The 14,778-nt window shown below is 41.0% G+C and overlaps 5 protein-coding genes across 6 annotated transcripts; 2 read left to right on the top strand and 3 right to left on the bottom strand.

Moving 5' to 3' along the window:
* The first annotated feature begins 490 nt into the window (after window positions 1–490).
* Window positions 491–4,146, top strand: LOC133844160 (activin receptor type-1). 2 transcript variants are annotated; one of them, XM_062278030.1, is made up of 8 exons: window positions 491–599; window positions 1,098–1,215; window positions 1,499–1,534; window positions 1,680–1,755; window positions 1,825–2,465; window positions 2,525–2,935; window positions 2,999–3,224; window positions 3,293–4,146. In XM_062278030.1, the coding sequence occupies exons 1-8, from the start codon at window positions 539–541 to the stop codon at window positions 3,440–3,442; spliced, it is 1,719 nt and encodes a 572-aa protein (XP_062134014.1). In that variant the 5' UTR covers window positions 491–538; the 3' UTR covers window positions 3,443–4,146. The 2 variants fall into 2 exon arrangements, with proteins under 2 accessions (XP_062134014.1, XP_062134015.1); XM_062278031.1 differs by lacking the exon at window positions 1,499–1,534.
* Window positions 3,737–6,466, bottom strand: LOC133844159 (tubulin--tyrosine ligase-like protein 12). The gene has a single exon (XM_062278029.1). It carries the CDS (start codon window positions 6,124–6,126, stop codon window positions 4,231–4,233), a length of 1,896 nt encoding a protein of 631 aa, XP_062134013.1. The 5' UTR covers window positions 6,127–6,466; the 3' UTR covers window positions 3,737–4,230.
* A 282-nt stretch (window positions 6,467–6,748) lies between these two features.
* On the top strand, window positions 6,749–9,724 carry LOC133844163 ((Lyso)-N-acylphosphatidylethanolamine lipase). The gene is made up of 2 exons (XM_062278040.1): window positions 6,749–7,147; window positions 7,584–9,724. Exons 1-2 carry the CDS (start codon window positions 7,061–7,063, stop codon window positions 8,847–8,849), a joined length of 1,353 nt encoding a protein of 450 aa, XP_062134024.1. The 5' UTR covers window positions 6,749–7,060; the 3' UTR covers window positions 8,850–9,724.
* A 408-nt stretch (window positions 9,725–10,132) lies between these two features.
* Window positions 10,133–11,607, bottom strand: LOC133844165 (lysosomal aspartic protease). The gene is made up of 2 exons (XM_062278043.1): window positions 10,603–11,607; window positions 10,133–10,529 (listed from the first exon to the last, which is right to left on the bottom strand). The coding sequence occupies exons 1-2, from the start codon at window positions 11,521–11,523 to the stop codon at window positions 10,269–10,271; spliced, it is 1,182 nt and encodes a 393-aa protein (XP_062134027.1). The 5' UTR covers window positions 11,524–11,607; the 3' UTR covers window positions 10,133–10,268.
* A 438-nt stretch (window positions 11,608–12,045) lies between these two features.
* LOC133844164 (peptidyl-prolyl cis-trans isomerase FKBP8) lies at window positions 12,046–14,385 on the bottom strand. The gene is made up of 7 exons (XM_062278042.1): window positions 14,221–14,385; window positions 13,557–14,104; window positions 13,415–13,497; window positions 13,208–13,349; window positions 12,984–13,151; window positions 12,691–12,921; window positions 12,046–12,626 (listed from the first exon to the last, which is right to left on the bottom strand). The coding sequence occupies exons 2-7, from the start codon at window positions 14,085–14,087 to the stop codon at window positions 12,549–12,551; spliced, it is 1,233 nt and encodes a 410-aa protein (XP_062134026.1). The 5' UTR covers window positions 14,088–14,104; window positions 14,221–14,385; the 3' UTR covers window positions 12,046–12,548.
* Window positions 14,386–14,778: the final 393 nt, after the last annotated feature.

Consider the following 14,778-nt stretch of genomic DNA (forward strand, 5'->3'; position numbering starts at 1 on the left):
AAGAGCCCATTTTAAATATCGAATGCAATTTAAAAAAACAAAACTAAAATTTCTTTTGAACACAAAGCATCAAAAAATAAATTATTTGATCTATTTAAATTCAGAAGCTAGCCCAATAAGCAAGCAGTTTTTCTAACCACTTGACTTTGCATTTAAATTTTGTTCACGATTCAAAATTGTTAAGAACTTTTTTATATGGGGGATTTGCTTTATTATCATTGTAGTAAGGACATACTAAAGGACTTATATTAACCATACATCATTTATGCCGTTAAATATTTTTTTAGGTGGCCCCACATTTAATTCGGCCATATTCGACAAATTTTTAAAGACAATTTCTAATGCTTGTAGTCCTTTATTTTCTTAATCTTTAATAATTATCTGATCTTTAATTTCAACTCGCGGACAGTTATTTGTGAGGGAATAATATCGATGTTTTGCCATAAGAAATCGATGTTTTAAAACGTTTTGAAAACATCGTTTCACCGATAGTGCCATCAATGTTTCTCCACCTCTAATTGATACAACTCTACAATCAATGGAGTCCAATTTATTTTTAGTTTTTCTGTTGTCATTTTTTCTGTATAAAAATGCAAAAGGTGCGTTACCGTGTATTTACAAGTGCAACACAATATCCATCAATCATTAGAATGCATTTTGGCAAAAGCATGAACAGTTTCCAGTGCGGCAAATTAGGCTGAAAAAGATGCTAATGCCTCTTACTGTGTTTGTTTGTGTGCGTTTGAGGCCCACAATTTGTTTTCATATGCTACTGTTCTGAGCAATTGCGCCGCGTACGATGTGAAAATTGTGACAAAACTGCTTATTAGGCAATTAACAATTGTGAAAACAGCGAGTTAACTCGCATATTTTGATTATATAAACACACTACCAATGCCTATGTGAGCGACCGAAGCATAAAGAAGTGCATCTTATAATCAGTATACGCACACACACACATGTGCTTTATTTGTGTATACACAAAAAGGTTCTTGTGTATGTGCTGCGTGTGCTGCGCGTTGAGTGTATTTCTGTCAGTTTTAAATGTGTGACTGCTACTTACTTCCTTTTTTTGCTGCTGCTGTTTGCTCTTTTAGCTGAAATCAGTGGACTGTTACATGATGATCAACAGGAAGTAGACATGGAATTGCCACCAAATATAAATGGAAAAGCGATGCCAGCAATACCGCAAAACTCTGTGCTAACACATCCCAGGTAATTAATTGTTAACTAATTGTATACATTTTATTGAAGATCTTATCGATCACGAGCATTAGCATTGAAATATGAATAGTAATTATTTTCCTATTGCGTTTAATCGCTGCAATATCGATGCAATGTGTTTACATAAAGTTGTTACATGAGTGCATGTGTGTTTATCGATAAGTAATAGAATCGATATTGCAGCGAGCACTTATCGCTACCACCCCCTTAAACCCGCTAACTGTTTACTACTACTTGCTCCCTCCCACACTTTACACGCTGCACTTGCACTTAGGAGGCATGTTAAGAGTAAGCGACGCATGAAGAGAAGGTAACACTGACAGTCATATCTCCATTAACTCTACAATGTAGTGTAGAGTCTAGACCATTACAATACTTATGTATTATTTATTTATAGATATTTATTTTATGAATCATATATACACATATTAAATATTATCTTGTTGTATGCACAGATTAAAGTGTTATGCCTGTGAGCCGCCTTGTCTCGATCGCAATGAACACGCCCACACATGCCAGAATGCCATACAGGTAAGCGATAAATTCTCCACTATTGTAATGCATTTGCTAATTCCGTGTATTCCCCATTTTTGCACCCAGTGTTGGAAATCACGCACACGTGACGCCGTTGGCAAGGAGCAAGTGTCACGAGGTTGCACCACGTCGCCGGATCAAGTGCAGTTGATTTGCAATCAAAATGCGCTCAACACTGAGAAATTCATCAATGTCGCCTGCTGTGCCAGCGATTATTGCAACGGTGGCGATTTTCCCAAATTGCCGCCGTTCGTCAGCGAAAGTGGCGACGTGACCGTGATTACCGCTGATAGCAGCAACATTAGCAAAATGACAGCAGCGATTTTGGGACCATTTTTGGTGATAACGCTTGTCGGCTTTGTAGCCGTCTTCTTTATGCGTCGCAGTCATCGCAAGCGGCTGGCGGCAACTCGCACCAAACAAGATCCCGAATCCTATGTGGTCAACGATGGCCTATTGCGTGCCACTAGTGCAGGAGATAGCACACTCCGCGAATACTTGCAGCATTCAGTTACCTCGGGTTCGGGCAGCGGCTTGCCGCTTTTGGTACAACGCACATTGGCCAAACAGGTGACGCTTATCGAGTGCATTGGGCGCGGCAAATACGGCGAGGTGTGGCGTGGTCACTGGCATGGCGAGAGCATTGCCGTCAAGATATTCTTCAGTCGCGACGAAGAGTCGTGGAAACGTGAAACTGAGATATACAGGTAACACTTTTATTTGACCTTCTATAATCTTTGTTTAATCAATTTTTGTATGTTTTTAGTACTGTTCTGCTGCGCCATGAGAATATTCTTGGCTTTATTGGCTCCGACATGACGTCGCGCAACTCTTGCACACAGCTTTGGCTTATGACACACTACTATCCCCTCGGCTCGTTGTTTGATCACTTGAATCGCAATGCTCTCAGTCACAATGACATGATCTGGATTTGTTTATCGATCGCCAATGGCTTGGTACATCTGCACACGGAAATCTTTGGCACGGAGGGCAAGCCTGCAATGGCACATCGCGACTTGAAGTCGAAGAACATATTGGTTACATCAAATGGCACTTGTGTTATTGCTGATTTTGGTTTGGCCGTTACACACTCGCATGTTACTGGACGCCTCGACATGGGCAACAATCCGAAAGTGGGCACGAAACGCTACATGGCACCGGAAGTCTTAGATGAGAGGTAAGTGGGGAGAGAATGGAATTTTTGAAGCAATTGCCATAATCTGAAATGTATTGATTGCAGTATTGATCTGGAGTGTTTTGAGGCCTTGCGTCGCACGGACATCTATGCATTTGGACTGGTGCTATGGGAGGTGTGTCGTCGCACCATTTCTTGTGGCATTGCTGAGGAATACAAGGTGCCATTTTACGATGTGGTGCCCATGGATCCCAGCTTTGAGGATATGCGCAAAGTTGTCTGCATTGACAACTATCGTCCATCGATACCCAATCGCTGGAGCTCAGACTCGGTGAGTTTCGATTCAAAGATCGTTCAAATTGAGAGAGACTTACGTTTTGCTTTCTATTCATTCGTTAGCTACTCGCTGGCATGTCCAAGCTGATGAAGGAGTGCTGGCATCAGAATCCCAATGTGCGTTTGCCGGCGTTGCGTATTAAAAAGACTATACATAAATTAGCTTCCGCTGATGAGAAAATACGTTTAGACTTCGATGAGGTATGCGTTTAGTAGCTTTTAGTTGTAGTTGACAGCCTAAGTTAATATTAATTAGATTTAAGTGACATTAGTTGAGGTTCATTTTGTTAGCATTTAAGTTTCCATCAATTCAACTTATTATTATTAATTTTTTTGTTCTTTTCATTAGTCTGTAATTTCATTACATACACACACCACACACAACCAGAGACAGAGAAGTGAATTTAGTTTTGTGCCTTTGAAATTGCCTTAAACGTAATTCGAACTGGACTATTGAAGTATCAACTTTCACATTTTTCATTATCATTTATTATTTTTGAAGTGCCATTACAATTACGAATTGTAAAACATTATTACACACTAAATTTAAGCTCACTTTTTACACAAAACACCCCAAAACAATTCGGATCTATCATTATCATCCACAGAGCTATTGAGCTGCTATATAAAAAACAAACAATTCATATAGATTTCTTTTTCCTTATCAAGCTATGATAGAGTTATAGAGAATGTAAGCAATTTGGCGACTCACATCTATTTAAGAGCATATTGTATGTACATGAATAGTTCCCAACTTTAAATATATATATATATATATTGATATGCCTAGAAATATACAATACTTACCCGAGTATTCTTTGTATATTGTACAAATGCGCGATAATTAAGTTGTAAATGACTAAGATTACCGACAAGAAATAAAATACACTTTGTAATTGTTAAGCATAAACGATAAACGAATTTTTAATGATGTATGTGAATGAAACTTGTAACATTTAAAATACGTATGTGATGTGTTCTGTGATGGTTAAGTCAATTATTTATTGTCCATCTGCGGTCAGCAGACGGAAGCTCTCGCTGTTCTGTTCGCCAAGGAAGAGCAGCTTGAAGATGTCGTTAAAGAACTCTGGATAATAGTCACAAGCACGCTTGCAATCCGGTGTCCAGTTAATCTCCAACAGCTTTGGCTGCATCCTCTTCTGCTTCTCCTCGCCCGTCCAGTCCAGCATAATGTCTGCGGCGTAAAGTGCACGAGATTGGGCACAAGGTGCCAGGCCACAAGGAGGCTCCGCTTTGCTGGCACACTGCAACACCTCGTAAAGCATGCTGCAGATTTGCTGCTCGACAGCAGACCAACTGTGTTTGGGATACTGCTGTTGCCATAGCTCTAGGAAGTCATCGCACTTGATGTGATGCAATTGCGCCTGCTCCTGATAATTCATCACCGTGTAATGCTTCTCATAGTCATCAAAGTGATCCAGCGAATATGGACGATTGGCAAAGCGCAGGAAGAACTTGCGATGAACATACGCCTGGAGTGGCTTCACACTCTTCAAGAGGATCACATAGCGCACATCGAACTTCACCTGAGCCTTAAGTTCATCACGATGAAACAACACCGGACGTTCGATGTACTTTTGGGCAATCTTGGGTCCCGTTGCGGGCAAGCGAACAATTTGCTTGATGTTGTCTGTGATGTGTGTGTCTAGACCGCGTGCCAAGTTCCAGGGTTTGATGATCCAATGATTGTCCAATCCCTTGGCGGCACGCTGTTGATAATAGGCGACAAATTGACGCAGCTCCGTCGACAGATTGTAAGTGGTGGGCAACCAGGCCGGATACGTTTCCAACGTTGCGGCATTGTGATGTTCGGGCGCTGCACGACGACCCACAATGCTCAGCAGATCTTTGATAGTGATGACATACTCGAAGGGGAACTGATTGATGAATTTGTGTGGCGTCTCCACGGCGAGTTCCGCAAAGTTCTTGTAGTGTGTGGTGAGCCACAGCACATCCGCCTCCTCCTTGTTTTCGACGAGCACAAATTCGGGTGCTGTTAGATGTGCACACACGACATCGTACTCGGCATACACCTTGAGAGGATCACATCGAACAGGAGTCTCCTCAACTGTTGGTTGATCTGCCGTTGGATACGTTTCGGGAATGTGACCGCTGGCAAAGTAATCAGCACTAGGTTCCACTTGCAAAAAGCTCTCGGTGCTCAGATCAGTCTCGCTCCAGGGGAGCAATAGCGCCGAACGCTGTGGCGCATCCTTGGACACATATTCCACAAAGTCGCGTGTCACTGCACTGCCTTGCTCGCAATCGCGTATGGGAAACAACAAGCTGTACGTTGTCTGTGTGCTCAGATGCAGCAGTGGCACTAAGCGGAAGCTGGGTGTATCCGAATGATTGACCGCGGAACCAACTTCATCCATCACATACCAGATGGGCATACGCTCCTCATCAGAAAGGCCATCACTGGACAACGAGTAGGCATGACAATACTTCCACAGGCGTCGCAGTATCTTGTCAATGCGCTGCTCATGCTCCAGATCCACGCCGGTGATGGCGGACAAACGATCCGCCAGCTGCGGATATTGCTCTAGCTGCTGTCGTGCGTTATTCAGGCGAAATGTCCAGGCATGATCTATTAAATAAATAGCCTGTGGATCACTTGCCTTGATGCCTTGCTCCCGTGCCACTTCCAGTGCAAACACAGGCCGCGCACTGCTGTCATCATCGGGATCAGTTTGCGCCTCTTCGTCTTCATCGTCGTAATCGATTAACAGCAGTTGCAGCGCCTCACCGGCATCAAAGCAATCCGTGCTCAATTTGCGATAAAGCGCTGGCCAGAGATGCACTGGCACCGCCGATGATTCCAGTTGTGGCTTGTGCAGAGCCACAAATTCATTGTACTTGTTAATGCCATCCATGTCGCGTGCCAAAAAGAACGATTGAGAAGGAGGGAGGTGCAGGTCCAATGTTCCCCGGCAAGTTCACATGGTTGGTATTTTTAGGATGGCCGCAATTTAAATATACTAAACACATTGCAGGTATTTGGTGTGCGCACAGCATGATATTCTATAAGCAGCAAAGTATTAAAAATATTTAACTATGTAAAAAACAATAAATTTTATTTTGAATTTAATTCACTTTTGAATTCAAAATTGTTGCGCTTTCAACCAGTATCTCCGTTTGGTATATTTAGAAAGGTGTGTCTGCCTTTTGTTTGTTTACAGAAATTTGTTTACAATAATACCAAAAACTCAAACATATGGCAGTAGTGATGCTAGGTCAGCCTTTTCAAGACGACTTGACTTTTAAAAGTCAAAGATCAAAAACTTTTCTTTATTAAATATTAACATAAATAATGTGAGGAATAAAAAATGCAACTAATGACTCACATAATTTATGAATAATAGTAAGCATAAAGTATTTTTCTACTCTGCTTTTATTGTTTTGGCTTTTTTTTTAAGCAAACTAGCTTTTTTATTCCTCAAATGGTTGGCAACACTCCATGGCAGGGCTGCGAGAGGGTCAAACAGCTGTTGCTCTATGCTGCCAGCCACTGCTTATAAATATAATGACAACAATACACTGTTTCACCATTAGAAACGATAACACACAATAGACAGAAGGCACTCAAACTATTGCTGCTGCTTCGGTTGTCCAGTCTTATAACAAAAAACTCATAGTCATCACAACTCGACACGAATCGAAAGGGGTATTCAAGCCTATGCGAGTCTGACGAAATTCGCGCAAATGGTGCAAACGTTCTAGAAATTCTCTACGAAATATCACTCACTCTCTTGGCAAGCAACCAAAAAAAACAACAAAAATTATAAAGCGAAGAAAAACATTAACTAAATGAGCGGCACATTGACATTGCCAAACGCTGATGGCGTTGTAAACGCTGCTGCTACTGTCGAGCCACAGAGCATGGACATTGTTGAGGTAAGCATTTCGAAGATGATTCCTTAACCCTTTTCTTTTTTTTTGATTTGCGCAAAATAGTAATACAAAAGTTGTTGTTGTTGTTGTGCTCTGCGACATAATGATGATTTTGCTATTGCGCAGTTTCGCTAGATCGCTTTTCATTAGATAATCTCCGCCCAGCCCGGAGACACTTCCGGGGTTTGTTTGTTACACTTGAGTACAACAAAAATATTTGTAAACAAAATAGATCAATTACTTGCTTGGTTTACAAGAGGTGCAAAGGGCGTTTTTTCACAATGATCGACTATTATCGCTTATCGATATCGAAAGAGTTGGCGCTCGTTTCAAATAGAAGTCCCAGAAAATATGTGGCAAACAATAATATGTAGTTTTTAACAATGTGTTTATATGTCATGGCCCGTTTTTTAAATATTAGTTTTAAATCAATTTGCAGCTTCCGAAAAATAACGGTTTCTGGCAATGCCTTTTTAACTGGACATCCTCATCACCAACAATGCTGCGCGCCGTCGAAAAAAAGATACTTTCGTATCTGAAGCTGCCGTATCGCGGCTACTTCGTGGACATCGGCCCAGCCGTGGGCGATACCGATAAAATCTGGACGGTGAGCATGAACACAGACTCCAAGGAGGTGCCACTGGTGTTGCTGCACGGCCTTGGCGCCGGCGTGGCACTGTGGGTGATGAATCTGGATAGCTTTGCCAAAGACCGTCCCGTCCATGCCATGGATGTGCTCGGCTTTGGTCGCAGCTCGCGACCTGCCTTTGGCAAGGATGCGCTGGTGTGCGAGAAACAGTTTGTCAAATCTGTGGAGGAATGGCGACGCGAGATGAACATCAATGATATGATACTGTTGGGCCATTCCATGGGCGGTTTCATTGCCTCCAGCTATGCGCTCAGTTATCCAGAACGTGTGCGCCATCTGATACTCGCCGATCCATGGGGCTTCCCAGAGAAGCCACCCGACTCACAGACCACCAAACAGATTCCCCTGTGGCTGCGTGCCATTGCACGCGTCCTAACCCCGCTGAATCCGCTGTGGGCATTGCGTGCAGCTGGTCCATTTGGTCAGTGGGTGGTGCAAAAGACACGGCCGGACATAATGCGTAAATTCCAGAGCACCATTGAGGAGGACATCAATCTGCTGCCACAGTATATTCATCAGTGCAATGCCCAGCAGCCGTCGGGTGAATCTGCGTTCCACAGCATGATGCAATCGTTTGGCTGGGCCAAGCATCCGATGATCCATCGCATCAAGGATGTGCGCAGCGATATACCCATCACATTCATCTATGGATCACGCAGTTGGATTGATTCGTCGTCGGGCGAGAAGATCAAATCGCAGCGTGACACAAATATGGTCGATATCAAAATTGTAACCGGTGCCGGGCATCATGTGTATGCCGATAAGCCGGACGTATTCAATCGCTACGTGAACGAGACCTGTGATATCTACAAACTCAGTGGCGGCCATCTGCCATCGCCCAAGCCAGCGAGATCATCATCACCATCGGTGCACATTATAAGGGAAGCCACCGAATCGGATGATGAGCACGAGTTGCCCAATTTGAATACAGCGGAATCGGTGGAGATTAAAGCCGAAGCACCCGAAGGTGCGACGACCACGACAACAGTGCATCGCAGCGAAGAGGAGACGCCAGTGACTCCAACGGTTCAGCTGGCGGATGGCAAACGAAAATGATTTGCAAAATCCCCAATTTTAAACGGCCCTCTAAATTATCTATATATTTATAGCACCATATTTAGAGCACACTGCTAACTAATATTGTTTTTGCCTAGTATTAAATGTTGTCTTTATCTATAATTATGTCTAGTTGATATTTTTTGCACTTGTTAGCACTCAATTAAGAATGTTCTGTGGCTGCGTGATTCACAGTCAACCAAAGGGGTCCAAAGTGCGTCTTGATAAATTCAATTGTGCAACGTCATATGTTGGATGGAGAATGACGCCTAAAAGATCGCTATGTGTGTACATTTTCACCCTGATCGAATTGGATCATCAGAGAGGCGAGTGCTGACGTCTATCGACCACACGCGGAAGTTATTGACCTTACCCAGTGGCCTATTATATGTTTTGCTCCTAGTTTTTGGCTTAGCTAATCACAATTAATCATAAATAGCAAAAATACGAAACGAGCAAACAATTGTTCGGTTGTTCATGGCAACGCTGGCAGTATCAATTATACAAATATAGTATTCCTAATCTAATCCCTTATGTGTACTAAACATTGATTTGCAACTTTTTAGTAAAATCTGTTAGAAAAAGCTTTGAATGCTTGCATTCAATTCCTTGTAGTCTGGTGTATAAAATAATAATATATTTTTAAAAGCTGTCTTTTTGCTATCAACAAAGCTTATTTTACCATATACAGTGCAAACTCGATAATGTAAAATAATACAAAACAGGAATGTTGGTGTCTTGAACAAATTTATATACTATATGTAAGAAGAATTGTATCAATGTTGAAACTTCGGTTATTTTTATACAAATATAATTTGTTTAAAGTGCATTTTATATGCTTGCTTATATACCATTATTTTAACAATGTGGAAAAACCTAAAAAAAAATGTATCACTCACAATTTTTGTATTTATTTTGATAAAGTAAAGAAGTAAAAAGATCGTTTAAAATACTTTTGGTATACTTTTTGTTTCATCTTATTTTCTTCCATATATGTAAATAATAGCACATTTTTTGCCGTGGAAGACAATTATTTTCGAAGAGTTCACACAATCAAATGTTCACCTTATAGAGCGGGCACTGTACTTGTTTTGTTTATCAATTTCCAGATTGCCGGACACGCCAATGCGAGTTGGAACTGAGTTTGGCCTCTGTGTTGAGCTGATTATTGGTAAACAAAGAAAGCAGCGACCTTATCGGAGTTGAAAAAGTAAAAGCAAAATAAAAAGCTGTCCGCGTGATAAGCAAATTGTTCGTGACTAACAATAACAAAGCATAATATATGTAGTCTACAATAATTATTGCTTTTATTTAATTCTCAATTTGCAAGAGGAGAAAAAAAAGTCTGTCGAATTGCAAAAATTGTTCACATTGTATATAATAATATTAGCTGTCTAATTGTTTTTGGTTAATACGCCTTTACTTAGCATTAGCGAATCCAACACGATCGTTGCCCATGTCGAACTCAGTGTAGTACTTTCCAATAAAGACATCGCCCAAAATCCAAAGCGGACCATTTGGTGCCGGAATGTCCATGCCCATGAAGCCCGAGAGGCAAATGGTTTTGCCCATTTGAGCGACGCGAAGAATGTAATCCTTGCCCTCCAGCTCAAAGGTCTTGCCGGCAAACACAAACTTGATCACTGGCAAATTGGGAATGAGATCACATGACACCACATACTGCAAAAACCAAAAAACAATGAAAGTGATTACTAAGTGAACATTTTTTTATATTTCAATAAATATTATTTACCTGACCGCCTATGATGGGTGTGCCACCAATGGCCTGATTGATGCTCGTGGCCTCCTCGACTGGCGCAGCAATAAGCGAAGTTCCAGTGTCGGCAATCACCTGGCAGCCACCTTGACAGAAGGCCTTATCATTCAACTGGGCCGAGTCCATTTTGATTTGCCAATAGGTTTTGCGAGTGACCGGCAAGTATGTGAAGTCCCCGGTATAATGATTGGGATCAGAGCCACCAAATATGATCTCACCACCCTCCGGTGCCGCGGGATCGCGATTCAAGTAGAATGAGAAGACGGGCTGCGAGATCAAACCTTGCTCGTACATTTCATAGAACGGCGGCTTGACACCATCCACCGAAATGGAGCTGTACGCCAGACCCAAGATGCCATCGAATTTAGCGGCCACAAAGACAAGACCTGGTTCGCTCAATGCCTCGGCGAAAGTTTGCTGCTTAATATCGAGACCGGCAATGTTCACAGTATCAGTCGACAAGTAACCGGACAAGCTGCCCGATCCGTAGTGAATGGCGAATTCAGTGCCATTCTTGGTGTACGTCGACGACTTGGTGGCATCGTATTTGTTGTGCATGAGGCAAGCAATGTTGGTCAGATGGCATTTCTTCGAGGGCACCCACAAATTTGAGGAGCCTGTGTCAAAGACCACCTTGAAATTCTGTGGTGGCGAACCAATGGAAATCGGGCCATAGTACTGGGCATCGAGATAGTTGGATAACGGTTCCGGTGACACGCCATCGACGACGCCATATTTGATGCGCAATTGCTGCAGCTCGGTGCCGACATCAGCGAAATGCCGGCGAGCCGATTGGAACTTACTTAGCGGAACTCGCAGCAATTGTTGCTGGGGATGCGATGATGCGGCCCAGGCCAAGGCCAGGCAGATGGCCACCAAGAGCAGTGACTTTTGCATAATCACTTCACTGTTAGAACTTATTAACTGCTGAAAATTAACTTAACTGTTTGCTGGACTGAGTCGGTTTGAAGCAATTGAAAATTGCAGCGCTACGAAAATGATTCAGCAAACAAGAAATGTGCTAAAATTTGCCATATTTAGTGTTGACAATTTAGCTATTTGCAGCTCAGATCTGGCTATATTGAAAAATTAGAAACTATATTAAAAAATATTTTTGTAATGCAACGCGAAGCTTTTGCACTTATTGCAAATTTTAACGTTATAATAATTTCTTACATATATAGGATATATATTAAGAAGAGGGAATATTTTTTGTTTGTAAGCATGAAAGCTATTTTTCATAGCAAGTTTCATTTAGCAACAACCGAAGTCTACAAGTTGGCAGCACTAGTAGTAAGTGCTTTTCTAGGGCTGTCACGAATCAAAGACGCTTTCACCTATTAAAGCTCGTATAATGAACTAGTTCTTTTTAAATGCGTTGTGTTCAATATAGATAGGAAAACATCGTATGCAGATAAATTTATTTTTGTTATGATCCTCACCACACATCCATGTTACGATCATTGAGTGTAGTTTATTTAATAATACATTAATTTTTATTATGCGGCTAATTGCCTTTAAAAAATGTAAAACCATTTAATAAAATAGTTGTAAATTTAAAAAAAAGAAATAAGCTGTATAAGCTCACAATTGGTACAATTTGATTTAAAAGGCTTGGGTATATGTATATTTCGCAAATCATTAAAATTAGGATTTTATAATTAAAATTATCGGAAAATAAGAACCATAGCATTTGATCTAACATTACTATTTTGAAAGTGTGTGCATAGTAATTGATTTACAACAAATGTTTATGTTATTACAACAAGTAAGCAACCATCATTGCATCGTTTCCAACATTAATAATTTCGCTTTATGATGAAGAATGTGTGTACCATTTTTAAAAATGCATTTCAATTGCTTAAAGTACTCAGTAGTTCAGATTACAATTATGTTATGTTTGTTTTGTTCTTTCCTCATTCTCAGTACTTATAACGATAAATAGCAACACCAGCAACACCAATTAAAATTGAACCCATCAGGAAACCCAGAAGTTTTAGCTACAATAAAAAAGATATTACAATTAATTATTGTAAAATTTGATTACTAAAGTGTTTGCATTACCTTGGAATTGTCCACCAGCGGAGTCTTTTGCCTAACAGCAGTCGTTTGCTCCATTTTCTTAGCCTGTCCCAACATTTTTTGATACATTTCCTTCTCGTTGTGCTCCTCGCGACGTGCCTTAATAAAAAGACGAGCCAAATCCGATTGAACTGCACGATTATCGGGCTCCAAAGTGGCCACCTTCTGCAACAGCTTGATGGCGCCCTGTGTGTCAGCCTTGCCCTCTAGCACCTAAAAGCGATAACAAAAGTAATTAACCATTGAAATTTTATTTGTTTATGTGCGATACTCACCCTGCCCTTGCGGTACAATGCCTTGGGATTGTTCGGCTGACACCGCAGCACATGCTCTACGGACTGCAGTGCAGCATCGAATGCACCAATTTTGATTTGAGCCATCGCCAGATTATTATACACAATCAATCGATCCTCCAACAGACTCTGCGAATCACTATTCGACAGCTGTAATTTATAATTAGTAAGAATCATCAAGTGCTATGATATATTTCTTCATTTACCTCCAAGTCTTCTTTGCCAAACTCTGCATCCGGGTCACCATCGCGATTGTCCAAGTAATCCAAAGCACGTCTGTACAGATGAATAGCATTATTGTATTCCACCCGCTTGTAAAAGTAATTTGCACGCTCCTTTTTTCTAGCACTGTAAATACAATTTAAGCCATATTAGTTTGTCAACAGGAATGATAAGATTCACATGGAACTCACCCATATTTGCGCAGCACTTCAAATGTCTTCAGATCCGCAAAGTCTTCGTACTTCGCATCCAAGAGCTCTACATCATAGATAAGCTGAAACAGGGAGTGAGCTGAGTATAAGATAGATTAATCGAATAATTATTTTGAGTTACATGCGCATTTGGTGCCACAATCACTTCCGTTGAATTCTCCTTCTTAAGGCCCAGAGTACCATAGCCGAAACGTGGATCAACTGTAATCTCGGCCTGTTCGCCCACATGCATCATGGGCAGAACCATGTCCAAACCCTGCACCACCTCGTAGTCGCCTACGTGGCACTGGAAGCGTTCCTCCTTCTCCACAACGGTGCCATCTTCCAGTTTGCCAGTAAATGTTATAGTGACCAAATCACCGCGATTCGGACGCTTTTCACCCGATGGTGCCTTCTTGATGATGCGCTTCAACAGCTGCTTATTTCCCAAAATATCACACACGTCCTCTTCGTTGTCTCCCCCCTCCCCATCACCAGCACTCTCTTCATCATTGGCCGTTTGCGTCTTTGCATTGTCATCGATATCATTGTCAACTTGAGCTGCCAATGTTTCGGCTACACTTGCAGCGACCTGCGCTGCTCGAATGTCCTTTGTGTCCTCGGCATTGGTAAGGTCTTCGAAGGAGCTGCTACTTGATTTTTCCACGTCCATTATTTTTTTAATTCCACCTGCATGTGTGTGGCAAGCAAACATTGAAACATGGAACAAAGGGCATCAAAAATGAGGCGATACTTTTTGAGTTGCAGTCGCGAGGCGAATGTTTTAATCGTATTTCTTGACTTACGTTTTATTCACAAAGTGCTTAAATGGTTACACGTTTGAAGCTTTAAGACGGCTCAAACACCGTTTCAATTTAATAATTTTTTGGTTTTTATTTTTGGGAAACAAACAACTTATTTGAACAAATAAAGTTAAATTAAGAGTAAAAAATGAATACTTTCACAAGTACATTTGACATTTCACGGACAGGGTTGTCGAGCAGCTTGACCGCAAGTTGAATTTTTAAAATATACTATTTTAGGTCGGCACATATACTAAACATCGGCACTATCACAATCACAATTATATGGAATTCATTTAATTGTATTTGCGGCTAGTTTATAATAATGCGACTAAATGCTGAAATAGTAACTGTCTAGAAAATATTGCAGAAATTATATATTCTTTTTTTTTAATCTGATTAAAATTACAGTATTTTTCCGGCATCTCGGTATTTTAAGAGACGACGTTGCAAAAATATTAATATCATTTCAAAAATAGACTTTATAATAAATATAAATTACAATTTTATAATTCCCTTAAATAAATGAATTTAAAAAATAATAAATTACATAAAAGCAAA

Source organism: Drosophila sulfurigaster, chromosome 3 (genome assembly GCF_023558435.1).
Source record: "Drosophila sulfurigaster albostrigata strain 15112-1811.04 chromosome 3, ASM2355843v2, whole genome shotgun sequence".
Lineage (NCBI taxonomy): Eukaryota > Metazoa > Arthropoda > Insecta > Diptera > Drosophilidae > Drosophila > Drosophila sulfurigaster.